General features: G+C 38.0%; 1 protein-coding gene across 1 annotated transcript in view; it reads right to left on the bottom strand.

Moving 5' to 3' along the window:
- The window catches only part of LOC121925652 (homeobox protein Meis2-like), a 144,217-nt gene that overhangs the window by 7,686 nt on the left and 119,502 nt on the right, over nucleotides 1-17,029 (bottom strand). The window contains exon 5 of the mRNA XM_042458051.1: nucleotides 1-48. This exon is cut by the window's left edge and continues 11 nt beyond it. Coding sequence (XP_042313985.1) covers nucleotides 1-48 — 48 coding nt within the window. The remainder of the gene's footprint in view (nucleotides 49-17,029) is intronic.

Raw genomic sequence — 17,029 nt, 5'->3', positions numbered from 1 at the left:
GACTGGTCTATCATGGGCTGAACTATTCTTCTTCTAGCATTAATAAACCTGAAACAAGAAAGAACAGTGAGCTATTATTTTAAAAGAATACAATTTGCCTTGACTGAGAACTTCTGATATTCTACAGTGTCTCTTCAGAGGTTGGTCTGCCTGTAGATTCAAGTGCTGCGCAATCTGTAACCTCTGATGACCTTTGAAAATACAAGCTTTGGGGTTGCGAGTTGATTAATGTCATACAGATTTCACCACAATTGGACCTTTCCATTTCACCTTTTCATAAGGGAATCTACCGAGTTTTAAGGAAACAAAGCCAGTATCATTCCTTTCCATTCAGATGAGACAAAAGAAAAATTGCTGGGGAAGAGTTGCCAACCCAGATAGGGACGGATTCGCTTTACCTCCCACACCCAACGCAATTAGTGACATTTCCCTAGTAATTTGTTTTCTTTACAGTTGGTTTTTTTTAATCAAAACTTTCCCTGCCTCTTGAAAACATAATTCTGTTTTAATGTCTACTATTAAGATAATGAACTGTGATGGCAGCTCACCATCAAATGAGAACATGTCTGGAGTTTTATCACACTGCTCCTGGACGTCAGAGCAATGCATTCCTTGCAGATTCGGTGGCACTTTCCCCATTTCAGCTCTTTATGCAAAGTCTGGGGTCAAGGTGAGGGCATAGATGTACGGTAATGGAACTTATATAATGCTGTTTTCTCTTGCTAGGGCTGAACATTTGCAACAAACATTTTGTTCAATTGTAATAGCTCTGCTACTGAAATAAGGGGGGGCTTGCCATGTCCAGGTGCAGATGAATAGGAGGCAATTAAAAATGTTCACTAGAATGTATATTCTGGAAATTTTAACTAAACTTGGTTAGTTTTTGAATTATCACGGCAAAGGTAATAACTGATTAATAATATGCAAAATAAAGCTAGTTAATAAGGGCTAGATATAACTTCACAGTGTGAATGATAAATCATAAACCAAAGGGCAATGAACATCACATTCATTTTGCTCACTTCATCAAATGCTGTTGCTCTTCAACCTTCAGCAAAAATGTCAAGGCAATTGGGGAACAGTTCCAATGTTATAAATGCATTTGTTCTATGATTTAAATCTGGAAACCTCTTGCACTGCAACCACCAACAATGTCAACATGGGCATAGTAATTTTTTTTTGTGTTGGCGATCCCATGTCTAATTAAAAGTTTAGGTCTTTTATCTCTACTATGCTGGCTGAGATGAAATAATATTCCTCCACAGTACTTCCAACCCACAAGCCAGCCATTGTCTTCTAGCAATGGATTTTAAAAGTGCGGTCCATAATTCAAGTCTCCTCTTCTCAATAGTGCTGAATTGATATAGTGGGCCTTAAGTATCTGCTGGGGTTTAGTTCCAGGACTTTGCATGGATACCAAAATCTGTGGATGCTTAAATGCCATTTAATACAATGGCATAGTAAAATAGTGTCCCTTATACACAATGGCAAATTCAAGGTTGACTTTTGGAATATATATATATATATATATATATATTCAAGCATGGATGGTTGAATCCATGAATAAAGACTCTGTGGATAAGGAGGTCCCTCTGTATCTTCAAGCACAATCCCCTCCACACATCCCTGAAGACCGTGGTTCTTAAATATTAACAATACTATGAAATCAAATACAATTTTAATTATATCATTTTTGTAGAGATGTGTACTTGTGTGAGAGCACAAGAACACATACACACGCAACAGAATTTATCAAGCAAGAAGCTTTCCCAATATTTGTAAATGTGGTGATTATTACATGTATCCCATCTTAAACATTACAATGTTGGGCACAAAATGTGGTGGGAAGAGCCTTGTTCAAATCAAATGAATGATAAGAACCTGACATCTTTGAAGAGATCAACAATGCATGCTCCTGGCCCTTTAGAAATCTTAAAAGGAAACATAACAATCGTGTTTTATTTCTTTGGCCTCATATCACATAATAAAAAAATAAACCTGGTCCAGTGAACATATAGAAACATTGCACACATCTAAGTTTCAGAGATCTGTGTTGTAAACGTTTTGGATGAAGCTCCATCAACTCTATATTTGTTTTTATATTTACCCCAACACAATTCTTTAAAAGTATGCACTATAATGTTAAAATCGTTTTGTAATTATGTTGCACTAAGCATGACTATCAGAGTTGTGAGCAAAAGGTTATAGCAATTCTCCTCTCTCATTATATTAAAAAACCAACGTGAAATAGGCAATTAAAAAATTCTACCTTTCTCTCCATTAGTTATCCTATGCCATGACAAATTAGAAAATGCATTCAGAAAGCAGCTTTCACAAAGCTCTCAAAGGAAAACTAAAAAGATACAAGCTTTCTTTTTCTTTTTACTAGAAGTCCATAGTGTTCTTTCATTTTTGTGTGCTACATTTATCCTTGTGAGGCTTTCCCCTCATTTAGTTACAACAATCCAGGAAAAAATTTCTAGGTGGTAGCCAGCTGTACAAAGAGAATATCACATACAGGAACTAGTAAGTATGTGTATCCAATTCTGCAGTGTTTGGAGAAGCACCATTTTGGTGTGTTTAGAGAAGCTTCATTTTCAGAGGTGACTTTTACAGAACCATGAACTTTTGTCTAGACACTCTGTTTTTCTCGCAAGTGATTAGTACTTTCAGAAACCTATGAAGACACCTGTTAAAAGGATGGAAAGGAAAGGAAATATACAGTGTTAACCAACCCAGATAAAAGGTTCACTTTAACCTCTTATACCAACACTGGGATTCCAACCAGTTCACTGCACCAACCCTGGAACTATACATACAAAGTATTCTGCTGTGTTTATAATTCCCATTGCCAGGGCAAATGTCTTAATAGAATTACTGACAGTTTTCTGATATCATTTTTAACCTTCCAGTATAAGGCCATTTCAACAACTAACATTACTAGGCTTAAGCAGAGATACCACTGCAATGCCATCTTGGTTCAGTCACATGGGACTATTGATGTATATGTATAAAAACTAAAGCCAGGTTCCTGTTGCGTTTCTCAAGCCTGCAAAGTCTGCTAACAGATTAATGAACAATGGCCATGAGGATGACTGATAGCAGCGATAGCAAATATTTTGGGCAGGGGTGACAAATGTCATACTCTAGAAGCAGCAGATAATAGTTGCTGCAAAGTGACACACAATAGTAGTAATAGATGAACCCCCATAGTTATACTAAGACTGGGTACCTGACATTGGCATCCAAATGCTTTGTACTTTCCCCAACCAGAACATCTGCAAGCCTACTTCTTCTCTATTATGTAGGGATAGGGTTCCCCACAGTTGGCAGGTGGGAGATTTGAACTTAGGGCCTGTTGCAGCTGCCTCCATCTTTGCCAAATCGGGGCCATGGCAACCACATGCCATAGCCCCAATCTGGCCTTTCCACAGCACAAAAAGGAGCCACAAAAAGCAGCTCCTTTTTGCACCCTGCAAAGGGTGCTGCAGCTTTATGACACTCCTTTGACACAGCATCATCTAGATGCAGTGCCAGAGGAGCACCATGACAGCACGCACTGTGTGGTGTGGTGTATGGTGTCACTCCAGCCAGGGGGCAGAGTCAGAGCATGAGTCATGTAGATGCTATGCTCCAACTCCACCTCTAGGCCAGCCAAAGATGCCAGTCTGCACAGCCCCTTAGTGGGGTAAATATAGGTAGAAGACTGCCTAGGCACTTCTTACAGTTTGGGAGGGCAAATTAAAGGTGGCTTGGCCCAAAGATGCTCCCAACTGGGTGCCAACTTTGCACAGAATGAATTCAGATTAACTGCAATGGAAGAATTTAAACTTAATTCTTTCTTTATGGATTCCACACATAGTACACTGAGAAATTTTCACCAATTTGATCAATTTGTGCAGTATATTGTTGGAGCCATAAATCCATGTGAAACTAGCATTCATCCTCCATGTATATGAAGATGATATAATAATGATTGATGATAATGATAAAATTTCTTTTGAGGTAGCCTGCATCCACACTGCAGAAATAATCCGGTTTGAAACCACCTGGCATGGCTCAATGCTGTGGAATTCTAGGAACTGTTGTTCTGTGAGACATTTAGCCTTCTCTGCCAGAGAACTCTGTTGCAACATCAAACTACAATTCCCAGAATTCCATTACACTGAGCCATGGCAGATAAAATGGTGTCAAACCAGATTATTTCTGCAGGAGAGATGCAGCCATAGTTATTTAAGACTGGCCAACACCTATGCACCATCATTGAAGAAAATCATATAAATCCAGAATGTTTCATGAAGAAAAATGAAAACATTTAAAACAGACAATTCTCTGCCTCATTGAAATTTTTTCTTCTTCTTCTGTTGATTAAAATCAACAATAACAGGAGATTCCGTTGAAAATAATTTCAGGTTTGTAGTTTGAAGCGATGACCATTGAATTTCAACAAACTGTTGTGCACACAAACACTTTGCAGTTTATCTTTGCACTTTAAGCATTCTCATGTGTAGTTTGTATTTAGCAGCTTTCCTGGAAAACTGTCCATGTGTTTGGGTGCCTTAGGGGTGATTTCAGAGGAAAGAACATTTTCCTTCTGGGCAAAGTAATAAAATGCCATTCTTGCTCCTCCTCCTAGAAGTCAACTTGAGGTCAGCTCCCAATCCTTGTATCTGTTTAAATAAACTGGTCCAGCTGTTTGTTTCTGAAATACCCTTTAACCTTCTGTTCCATCCTCCCTGCCTTTGTAACAGAATACTTTACTTTGCATCATAGTAAATTCCAAGCTTCTGTGCATTAAAGAAGAGACACAATGAAAGGTTTTCTTCGTCTTCTTCCTTTACAACTTAAAATATCCCATTACATTAAACAAGTGTTTTTGCTTTGAAGAAAACCCAGTCAAAAATCAATATATTTACAATACTTTACAGCTCTTAACAAGAAAAACAATTTCATTTAAAAAACCAGAGCAACCTTTTTAGGGCAAAACATCTCAAATGAAAATTCGCTCCGAAGCTGAAGTCTTCCACACTATCCACCTCCCAGTTATGATGAACTATAATTCCTCTAATCTTACATTTAAAGTACATGAGGTTAGGGAACTTGCTATACATGCCTACTGGATTCAATTCAACATACTTCTGGGTAGACATCCAGTAGACTGCACACACTGAAAATCTTGCAAAATTGTGTATGAAAGGTAAAAGTAACAGGGAGTTCAACAAAAATTTCCTGCTCTGTCTCAAACTTTTAAATTTAATTCTTTAAATTTTAAATCTTTCAGTCTTTGCATTTCATGTCATCCTAAGTAACCCAAATTCAGTGAGCCTCAGCACCACTTTCCAATTTTTATTTAAGGGTCCTCAACCTGGAAGCAACTCTCTGTCTGCTGTCTCAAAGCACAAAAGTTTCTTGTCACCATTCATTCCAGTATCTTCAAATCCTCATACAGTTCTAACCATTCTACCTTTGCAAATAATAATAATAATAATAAAAATATGAATTTTCCTATGCAGAAAGCACTCCGGTGTAGGAACCCCATGAAAACAGATTAGAGGACTATGGCATGTTACAATCACAAATACACATCTGTTGAGGTACATTTATCTCTACACATATGCTTTGTCTGCTGACAAAGCTGCCGTAAAGCCTTCAAATGCAGTAATTAGGATCAGTTGTTAAGCAGCAAGTTAGATAGATCATAACACTGGTAAACATTATCAAATTTTGTGGCATTCTGACAATCAAAGCCGGTTGCTTCTAGGGCCTGTGTGTTGGGTAACAAAACTATCAGGAATGTAAAAAAGAAGAATTTTTGTGACAATTGCTAGCCTTCAAGAAAGCAGAATCCGTTTTAAAAATAGAACTCACTCCCCTTGTTCAGAACTGATCAGGATACATCTTGTTACAGTTTTTCTTCCCCGTCTCTCCCCTCCCCCTCTAGTGCTCCCAAGTCTCACTCCCTCTTTCCAACCCGGGTCCCTCCATTGTGAGAGCACTACGCGTCTCTGGTCACATGGATAAGATTCAGATCAAGACGCAGTGATGCAGCAACCTGCCTTTGAACTTTGACCTTCAGCTCCACTGTGATGTACAAGTTTTGTTTCCTCTAAATGAGAGGCAGCAGAACTAGGGATGACAATGGAGAACCCCACCATTCTCTCGGCCTGAAAATGGTTGAAAATGTTGCCAGCCAGAAAGCGAATATTTTCATGGGGTCACAAAGCCACTCTAAAAGACTACAATTTAGTAGTCTCATAGTGCAGCCAGGGTGACAGTTTTTACACAGATCTGCCCTTTTCCCATCTTGCTGTATTCTTCCCCTCTCTCTCCGCTTTCTCATTCTGTAGCCATTTGCATTGCTGGCTGCAGTGAAAAATCACCCCTCTTGTCTCTTTTGGAACACAGTCATTCACACTTCAGTCATCTGAATAAAACAAAGCCCTCCCTTGCTATCAGTGTCTGCTAAAGGCATCTTTGCTTTAGAATATTTGATCTACCACTTCTAAAGTATACACTGGCTCAAATAAGAATTCATACAAAATAATATACCTAGCTTTCAAACTGATATTTAAAATTTCAATTCCCATTCTTTTCTAATATGCATCTTCACAACGCCCTGCATGCTAGACCTCAAGTCTCATGACGTTTCTTGGAAATTTCACACCAAAGGCTGAAGTGAGGATGACGGCCAGGGGCTTGCGTATTAACAAGGGTACTCCAAGTAAGTGGCAAAATGGATTTGTTGCTGTCACTTGGAAACCTTTTAGAAATGTATATGTAGCTATTTCAGATGTTTGCAGAAACACAGAAAAGTATATGAAGTAGAAACTGCCAACTAATAAAACATATACCATTACACTGCATCTTTTTTTTAAAAAAATGGATAACAATCTGTCCTTGTAATCATGTTTACAGCTTCTTATTCTAGTCAAACATCAGAGTCAATAATGTTTGAAAGTGAAACTTTCTTATTGGATTTTGTGTGTATATGTATGTGCCTTCAAATTGCTTGTTGACTTAAAGTTACCCTGTGGATTTCAGAGGGTTTTCTCAGGCAAAGAATATTCAGAGGTGGTTATCCAGTTCCTTCCACTGAAATATAGGCGGGATACAAACCGCCGCTTTGCGGCATTCCCCCGCCGGCGCCATTTGCTCCGCGAGGGAGCCGTAGCAGCCAAAGCACGCGGCTCCCGCGCGGAGCAAAAAAGAAGCTCCATTTCGGAGCTTCTTTTTGCGGCACCTCTATGACGTCGCAAGGCGCCGCTGGCGCATTCTCGACGTCATAGGCGCCGTGACACGTCTGGACGCTATATGTCCAGTACGTAAAGATGGCAGTACGTAAAGATGTGGAAGGGGCGTCGCCATCTTGTACGTATTGTATACGTACTAGGGTTAGGGGGGTGCGGATACAATACGTACTATATGGCGGTTTGTATCCCGCCATAGCCTGCAACACCTGGTATTTATTGCTGGTCCCCCATCCAAGACTAACCAGAGCCAACTGTGCTTAGCTTCCAAGATCAGGCAGGATCTGATGCCTTTAGGGCATTTGGAATATTAAATATATAGCAACACTAACTTTTTTTTCATTACCAAGTTCTTTTTTTAACTTTAAAAAAACTTTTTCTTTATTACCAAGTTTTGCAATAATAACACAACAAGAGTTGTGTTAATAATAACACAACAGGAGGGTATTGCCAAGCTCTGCAATAACAACACAACAACAAAATAATTATAACGTGAACAATTAAAAATAATCCCCACATTTTTACACATTCGGAATTCAAAATAAAGTTACCTTTATAAATTATGACTTTTTTATTTTTCAGAGCTACTGAATGAACGTTTACTTTTTAACACATCACAGTTTTGTTATGTAAAAAAATAATTACTGCGTTCTCTAATGTAATCACATTGTTCAGTTTGCTAAAATGAAACCCAAATATTAAAAGAAAAATCAGCTGTTGAAATTACTGTGATCTGTAACTCACATCAATCAATAACCTATTCTCCCAATTCCTCTCTTATTTGCAAAATCAACCCCTTACACCTAAATCTAACAAAAGCAACTGAAGAAATTGGATTTACCTAAATGTTAATTTATGTATTCAGCACTGATTCAGTGGGCCTACTCTTGCTGGAAACAGCAGTTGGATTTAAACTGTAATCTTCTCGAAAGAAAGTTAATGTAAAGTTCAACCTTATGGTGTCATGCTTAGCCAATTTTACTACTCCATAGAAATGAAGACACTTCAGGTCTGGAAATGCAGTACATCATTTAACAATAGGAGGCAGGGTGGGAGGAAATGCCATTCCCTCCTTACTACCCATTTCAGAAACATAATATTGGAATTTACTCAAATCACAGCAAGTCCATCAATCAAAGTTATCAGTGGAACTCCAGTCTCTTCCACCCCGCCCTACTCTGTTCTCTAGCATTAGTAGAATATTTGTCAACTTACTGCACACAGACAGTTGGTAAAGATTATATAAGAACAGTAAGAGTAAATGATAAAGTTTTATGCAAAACTTGTGATGGAAAGCCACTCATTAATGTAAGGGGCTAATGCACTGCTTTGCAATTTAGTTTTTAAATATAGCTCCTGACTTTAAATGTTACTATGTGACCCGACAAAATGTATTCATGTCGTGCATTCAGAAAAAGTTTCCTTAAAGCTGGAGAACACTGTTCATATTCTCTCACACGCACAGCTTGATAATGTACCAAGCATATCAAGTGCAGAGATAGAAGGGATGAGGCTAGATCAGGTATGTACACCCAGTATGTATGCCTGGAGAATCCTGGCTTTAGGAGTCAGGCATGTGAGAGACATCTTTTGTCACTGTCCTCCTTGATCTTCTTTTGAACACTTCAGAAAACTTTTTTATCCCATAATTCACTTTCCCCTCTAAATTCACCAAAATGCATAGCTCTGCCACTCTAGAGAATTGTGGAAGAGGGTCAAGGACAACATTATTTGCACCAAGCTGTGGGCAAAGTACTCATAAAACTACACTTGTCAGTAAAATGCATTGTTAGTTGCTGCTTTCACTACACACACACACACAAACCATTCAGAGTGCACAATGATTCAAACTCTTCTTGCACTAATGCAATCCCCACACATGGAACCTAACAATAAAAGCAATAATGACAATATAGTGACAACCTTAAATCCTTTCGCTATGAAGCTGAACAAGAGACAGTTGCTGTACTTCCAAATGCAGCAGTGAAAGAAGCATAATTATTTTTTATAAGAAAAAAATATTCCTTAACACCTTGATCCAGTGCAACAAATACAGAGGGAAAAAAATGCCTTAAGTTAAATCAAGAGAAAGTTAAATCAAGATGTGCTATCAAAGACTGGCTCGTCTTTTTCTGCTTCCAGACTGTCAACATAACCTCTTATGTACTGTTGTAAATGCTACTTTAACAGAGTTTAAAAGATGAAATTACTGTAAAAACATACACAACAAAATACAGCTACGGGCTAAAAAGCTGATCACACAAGCAATAATAATAAGGGTTAAAAGATGAACTGATTCTACACAACAAAATACACCTAGAGGCTAATACTAATAAGCACAGGTAACAATGAACTTTGGTTCCTGGTGCTATGTTAATTTGATGTCTGATCAGATATTTGTCTCAACAGCAGTGGGCTAAAAGTATGTAGGAAGAGACAGGAATATACACACAAGTCCATGCAGGCTCCTCTAAATCTTTCACACATTACATCACAAATGTCTGCAAAGGGTATCTAGGCCTCTTCCAAAAGACAGTCTTTCTAGAACTGTGTGAAGAACGTGGAGACTTAGGGGCAAAGCTTATATGTGCCCCCTGAAAAATTTTATTCTAAACATGGTGGCCTATTCTGTAATACTGAAAACTAGTTGGCAGTTGTTGTTAGCCATAGTTCTCCATAGTCTTAATGATTATTCTTACTTGTTGGCTAGGATATGAGATAACAGGAAAATCATAGATAAATATGCAGACCATGTCCCTGGAAACCAGGGCCAACAATATCATTTTAGCTGTAGTGTGCATCTCTTAGCTGTCTGAGGATAGCTGCTACCTTCATTTTATTAATTAATTTATAAATTTCTTAGTTCATAATAGAGTTCCAGTACTTTGCACAGATCCAGCAACTGTTCTGTTGAATTTCTATAAGCTAAATTCAAGTACTATAAAGAGCTTTCATATTACTTTCCGTGAGCAGTTGCAGAGCAAGTAACTTCTTTTGACAACATTCAGTATTTCATTCTATGAACATTCCAGGGTTGATTTGGAACATTTTATATTACAGAGTTGATTTTGCAAGTGTGTGCTTCTGTGTCTATGTGTCCAAGCAGACATGCAAATGTTTTGTTAAAAACAATAACAGTAAGAATAATAAGCACTAATCGGCGTTTCAGAGGACTTCACATTTATTCTTCAGCTATAATGCTTATAACAACCCGACAAGGTGTATCAATATTATTAAATCCATATTGGACAAGCAAAATTGAGGTTGAGAGTGAAGGGAATGACCTAAAGTCAATGGTAAATTTGTGGTAGGTATAAACTTTGAATCTTGGATTACCTTGATTTGTATCTCAGTCTCTTATGCATTAAGCAATATCATCTCTGTATGGTTTGTGCAGCTGCAGGTCCTATTAGATTTGTGTGTGTGTGTGTTATTCAGCCAAAGGCAAAACCAAAACTAAATATTGCATGGGCTACCATTATTAAACAGCTCCAAGGGCCCTTAGATTATAAAAATTAACACCTCAGTTCTCAGGGATCTTATATAAATATAAATGGTTAAAAACACCACTCTGCCTTATGCCTTAATAGGCTTCCAACAAGCCTTCCTTTCCTGCTGCTTCAATGTGAAAAGAATCCCTGGATTGCAAAGGCATTTAGCTGGATAAAAGATGAGTGGGATACTGAAGGACAGGGACAATGGACCTGGGCTGAAAAGCACAGATAGCAACGGGTGTAACAATGAGATTATAGTGGCAGAGAAAGCTCTTCATAACTTCAAGTACATCTGCAATTTGTCACCCAAGAGAACCTTTCTAGCAGTGAATAGCCTAGAATTCAGCCTGCCTCTGCCCTTAGGATGAGCTATATCCTCGGATCACAAGACTGCAACCTATTTTGTGGATAAAACGAATGGTACTGTGTCTCAGTTCAACATGGTGAATGGTAATTTGTATAGTCAATCTTACATTATTGAGTGCTCAGTCTTCCATGTTAAACTGGATATGTTTCTACTATAATTATTTGTTTGCTTATTGAATTTATATTCCACCTTTCTCCCTCCATGGGATCCAATAATTTTACAATAATTTACAATAGTTTATAATAATTTACAATAGAAATGTTACATTGCAAAAGTTTTAAAAAATTAAGGCGTATTATTAAAAGCAGAAAGTTAAATTTAAAACATAATCAAAAACATACAAGTCAGCACATACAGCAAACCACTTTCGACATAGTTCTGTCATATGATTTAAAATTAATCAAATGCCCCCCCCCCCCCAAAATAAATAGGTCTTCATTTGCATATGGGAAAAGAGGAGGGATGGGGCTAAACTCCTGTAGTAGGGAGTTCCATAGACAGGGAGCAGTCATTAAGGATCTCTCCTGTGTTCACACCAAACATGCCTGCGATAGTGGTGGAACCAAGAGAAAGCCCTTCCCTGAAGGTCCTAGACCTCAGGCTGGCTCATATATGGAGATATAGTATTTTAGATATTTTGGACCAAAGCCATGTATGATTCTGCCTGGAAATGTACCAGTAGTCAGGGAACCATTTTCTGCAGCATTTAATTTTGCATACTGATGTGTGTTTGGAGGGCTGCAAGTGACAGTATTCTTCCCCACCATTCCTTAATAATAATAATAATAATAATAATAATAATAACAACAACAATAATAATGCAACCCAACTAGACGAAACTGGGAAGCTGGGAGACAGCAGACATATCCTAATGGCCAGGGTATAAGACACCCTGAAACATCTTGGACCTTTAGCTCTTTCCTGGAAAACCAAGTGCGTTTAGTCCTGTTAGTACTCCATGTCTAAACTTTTCTTAGACATGGTGCTGAACTGGTCATTTATTCAACTGAGAAATTATGCATTTTCCAGCTCTTTGCTTTTGACCTGAATGCAATATTTAATTAAGAAGCACAGCCTTGGTATAGAGATGAGGTATGGGTAATTAAATCCAAAATTTAAAACAGGCTGCTAAAATTATGCAAAGAATCCCAATCAGAATGAATTGGAGAATAGAGACCATTATGTTGGAGGCTTTGAAACATGGTGATCTGTGAATGTCCAGCTTGAGCCAATCTATAAGTATTACTGAGGTCATCACCTACTGTACCATATGTTACCATAATAATGAACAGATTAGAGAGTCCACCATTCCTTCAAAACCTGTATGCAGGCTTGTTCAAAGGGACCCTAGCAAAAATTATGGTAGGATATTGCAGAAGAAGACAACTGGAAATGGAAGTACTGTGTAAAGAAAAGAACAACTGTACTTAAGAAGTAGTATTTTTCTTTTCTTTTTTTTGAAACTTTACTAAGAGTTAAAGGGAGTCTTAACACAGTAGAAGTAGAAATCTATTATTTAAATTGTCTTTATCTTAGATAGCTCTTTGATACACACAGATGTTTATTACACAATTTGGAAACAAACAAACAAAAAATACTAACTCCCAGAGTTCTCCAGCCACCCCAGCTAGGAAAGCCAGAGAGCTCTGAGAACTGTAGTGGAAAAAGGCAAAGCCATACTCTCAATAATCTCAGATGAAAATTGAGATAATTGTAGTCAAGCAATATCAGAATGTGGTTATGATAATATAGTGGGCCTCTAGAATTTTCTGGGATTTAGTTCCACACACACACCCTGTGGGAACCAAATTCCTTAGATGTTCAATTCCCATTAAATACAATGGATAGTAAAATGGTGTTCCTTACATAAAATGGCAAAATCAAGGCTTGCTTTTTGGAATTTATATACTTTTGGGGGGAATATTTTCAAGCTGTGGATCCTTAAATCAGTGGATAAAGAATCCATGATTAGAGAGGGCCAACTGTAAAAGGAATTTATGAGGAAGGAGCTAAGAGAGGTGGCAGCAGTTTGCTTTTTGCCTGAGCCAGCTGGGAAGGGCCCTCTTTTTCTCTTCCACTGCTGCTGAGTTAATTGAGTTATGCTTTTCACTCTAAACTCAGTTTACATCATTAGAGTAAGCAAAAGGCAAAGGTGGATAGCAGAAAGAGGAAGAAGAATCTAGAACATTTTAAAAGCAGCTGAAAAAAATCAGAACTATTCATGCCAAACTTGGACAATTAGATGATATGCAATGTTTTCAAGTTGGTTTCATATAATGCTAAGTTATATGGAGTCCAAAGGGGGAACTCTCTACTCTTATACTGTTGCAAACAGATTTAGAGGTTTGTCCACATGGGCTGAAAGGCCTGGCTTCCCCGGCTGGCCTCACGTCATCTAAATCAGATGACAGAGGCCAAAACCCCTGGAGCAGGAGAAGAAGCAGAGCAGGCCCAATCCTGCCCATCCAAGCATGGATCTGGAGGATCTGGCCTGACCCTTCAGGGGAATTAACACCTGGTTTTGTGCAGAGTTTCTAAGTATCTCTGCAGCAAAACTGTGCTGTTCAAACAGCCTGTGCTCCTTACCTTGCCAGCCCTCAATCCTACTGAGAAGCCTCCAGTTGCTGCTTTGTTCTGTCATGGAAACAAAACTGCCTGGCCACATGGGTGCAGCCAGATGCCTTGTTTCTGCATCAGACGTGGGTACTGGGGGGCTTCTCAGTCAAATTGACAGCCAGCAAGGTAAGGAGTAGCGCTCTGGTCCTGGGCCCAGAGTTGGTGCAAGGATGGGTGTGTGAATAGCTGCCGTCACTGTGCAAACACAGGGAAGCACAGGCTTGGCCTGTGCTTTCCTGGTCCATCTGCTCAAGCCCTTAAGAGCTTTACTGTATCACAAAAGAAAGCCAAGACACAGTGAGAGAGAAGTGGCTTTCTCCGTGCCTTTCTGCAAGAGAAGCAGTAATAAAAGCATGACTTTTGCCAAATGGATTTTTTCCAGCATGGCAAAAAGACATGTTTTTATGACAGTCTCCCTCGGCAAGAGAATGGAAATGCTTTGATGGCATGTGGAGAGGTAAGGAAGTAAGGGGAATCCCACTTCTCTCTCTCTCTCTCTTACTGACTGCATTTTTTCTCATGCAATAAGGGTCTCTTATACATAGGGCTTTTTCAGATGGGCAAAAAGGATGGGAAAGTCTCATGAGTGAAAAGACACTGGAAAACCCATCTTTATTCATGGGATAATGGCAGGATTATCATGATGTCACACAACGTCATCTGAAAATCTTTGCCAAATCGTGCAACATTGATGGGAGCATCACGCTATGCTCCTGTCCTTTTTGTCTGTCTGAAGAATCCATGGAAAGACAAACATTCACTACCACTCAGTGGTCTGAAGATCTTGCAGCTCTGCCTGCCTACTTGTTGACGTGTCACACATTTCTATCAAGATAATTTTCAGATTGCCTGTGCAATAAATCTATTGATTTAAGATTCTTTTATCCTTCTTAATGTTAGCATGAATTGGTTTTATTTTTATTTCTTTCCTATTTCTTTTTTGGTTTTGTGTGTATTTGCAAAATATTCATGTTGTTGTTGTGTGCCTTCAAGTTGTTTCTGACATACAGTGACTCTAAGGCAAACTGGGATTTTCTGGGTTTGAGAGTGTGTGACTTGCACAAGGTCTACCAATGGGTTTCCATGGCCAGTGGGGAATCAAATCCTGGTCTCCAGGGTCTTAGTCTGATACTCAAAACACTACAGCACGTGATCTCTTACATACTAATATCTTGCATGTTAACAATAAACATTACATGCACAATGTAAAAGGCAGAATCCCTTGCTAAAAATAAACATGCACAAGCTGGGGCCAAATTTCTATGCACTAAAATGTAATTATTTGTTTTGGACCTTCTGCTACAATTTCAGATATTTGCTTTAACGTTCATATTGATTTGGCCAACACCGTCTATTTTGGTATTATGTGGCCCTAATTTTAATGGGGAGTATTAACATGTTCAAGCTTAGAAAATCCTTTCCTACTGTCTTTTATTACTGTCCATGGTACGAAATCTTGGCATCAGAGAAAGTACTAATTTACCAATTATGGAACTTCCTGCCAGCCTCCACTAACAGAAGTCTTTTCACTGCAACAAGGTTTGTCAGGGCCTGAAGAAATATATGGGCTCAGTTTGGGATGCACTGATCTCTACAAAACCTTGTATGAGTTTTCAGTGTTTTTCAGAATTACAACTATTTGGTTACTGTATATTATTCCATGGACATATTATTCCCTTGATATATCACAATCCAGTGCATTGTCTGTTGCTCCCTTCTATTTTATTCTTGTGTTGTTTGTGAAACCCTCCTGTTGTGTTTGTAGAGTAAAATGTTGTCCCATATATCAAATGGTTAATGCATGGTTTGAATTTTAGAATATGTGTATTCTTAAAGTATTTTCAACTGTGGATAGTTGAATTTGTCGATACAGAATCCGTGGATATGGAGGGCTGACTGTTTTCATAATGTGATCAAGGAGCATTTGGGGTAAATGGCAGGGTATAAATGCTTATAGTACATAAAATAAAGAATTGTTTATTCTTTATTTTATTCAGCCACTTGTGCAACAAGACCCCAGATTGTGATTTTGAACTTTGTCACACTCACCCACAAAACACTGATCTTCCACATTCCACATTTTGTTTTATATATACAGTAATATATATATGACATACATATATATTATATAATTACTGTAAAACAAAATGAGAAATATAGGAGATCAAGGATCATGTTGTTAGGAGTGCCTATATTTCAGGCAAGAACATATTTCATCTTACTGTTATATATTATCTGTTCATCAGGAAAAGTAATGTTACTTTCCATTTTATATTTAAACAAATAACAGGTTTTGGGTATACAATATGTAAACAGTATAGGACTTGGTTGAGCAAAATGTACACTGTCAAGTGTTCTTCCTTCCAACATGCCTCTGGCCCCATTTCATTCCTACGAAGAGAAAATTGTTTTATCCAGCAAGGAGGCAACATTTGCCCCATTTTTAATATTTCAAGCTGACTTTTTAACCACTCAAAATGCAGTTCCTTTTATGTAGGCTCAGCCTGAAGCAAGTTTATGATGTAAGTGAGAGAGAGGCTCTCTGGGGGAAGAGTCCTCGGTTTGTTGGCATTTCAGTTCTCAATGGCTAATCACTACATGCTGCTCTCAATAACTATTGGCTCAAAATAGGTAGAGATCAGGTCTCTGGAAGCAAGAAAATGCCAAATGAGGCAAATAATTTGAAAATATTCATAGGAGAGATTTTGTAAGAATAACTGAAAACCTTGGCTTTTGAGTGTAATTTTTCACCACCAGCCCCCCTGCAATATAATTCCTGTTAATGTTTGTCTTATCTGTTTTGTTTTTTAAACAAAGGCAATTTTCATTATAGAAACAAAATGCTGAAGGGAAAAATAGCTTGGGGTTCAGGTCACCATAAGATGGTAATGGCTTAAAGGCACAAAGCAACATTTAAAGTTTTCCTTCTCTTACAAATGATATGTATGCACTCTCCTTCTTTATACACTTGGATCAAAGAATGATCCCTGTTAGTCTAATAATTTCTATAATGTTGATGTACATTATTTAAAGAAAGACCTTTCTTTTTATATACTGTATGTAAGTGTATATCAACAATTATATATAAGTGCATATCAACAGTTGTTTGCAGGCTGAAATTAGTTATCTTCTCATTGCTAATATAAAACATACTGCTCAATGGCTACTCTAAATTTTCATATCCATGTATTAATTACAATTTTATAATGAAATTTTAAGTATAGAGCAACTGATTCAAATGCCTTATCAAGTATGAAAATAACAGACTTAAGTAATTCAGAAGAGAGTGATAACTGTGTTCCATC

Source organism: Sceloporus undulatus, chromosome 1 (assembly GCF_019175285.1).
Source record: "Sceloporus undulatus isolate JIND9_A2432 ecotype Alabama chromosome 1, SceUnd_v1.1, whole genome shotgun sequence".
NCBI classification, from domain to species: Eukaryota; Metazoa; Chordata; class Lepidosauria; order Squamata; family Phrynosomatidae; genus Sceloporus; species Sceloporus undulatus.
The sequence above is the reverse complement of the archived record's forward strand: the minus strand, read 5'-3'. Positions and strand labels throughout refer to the sequence as shown.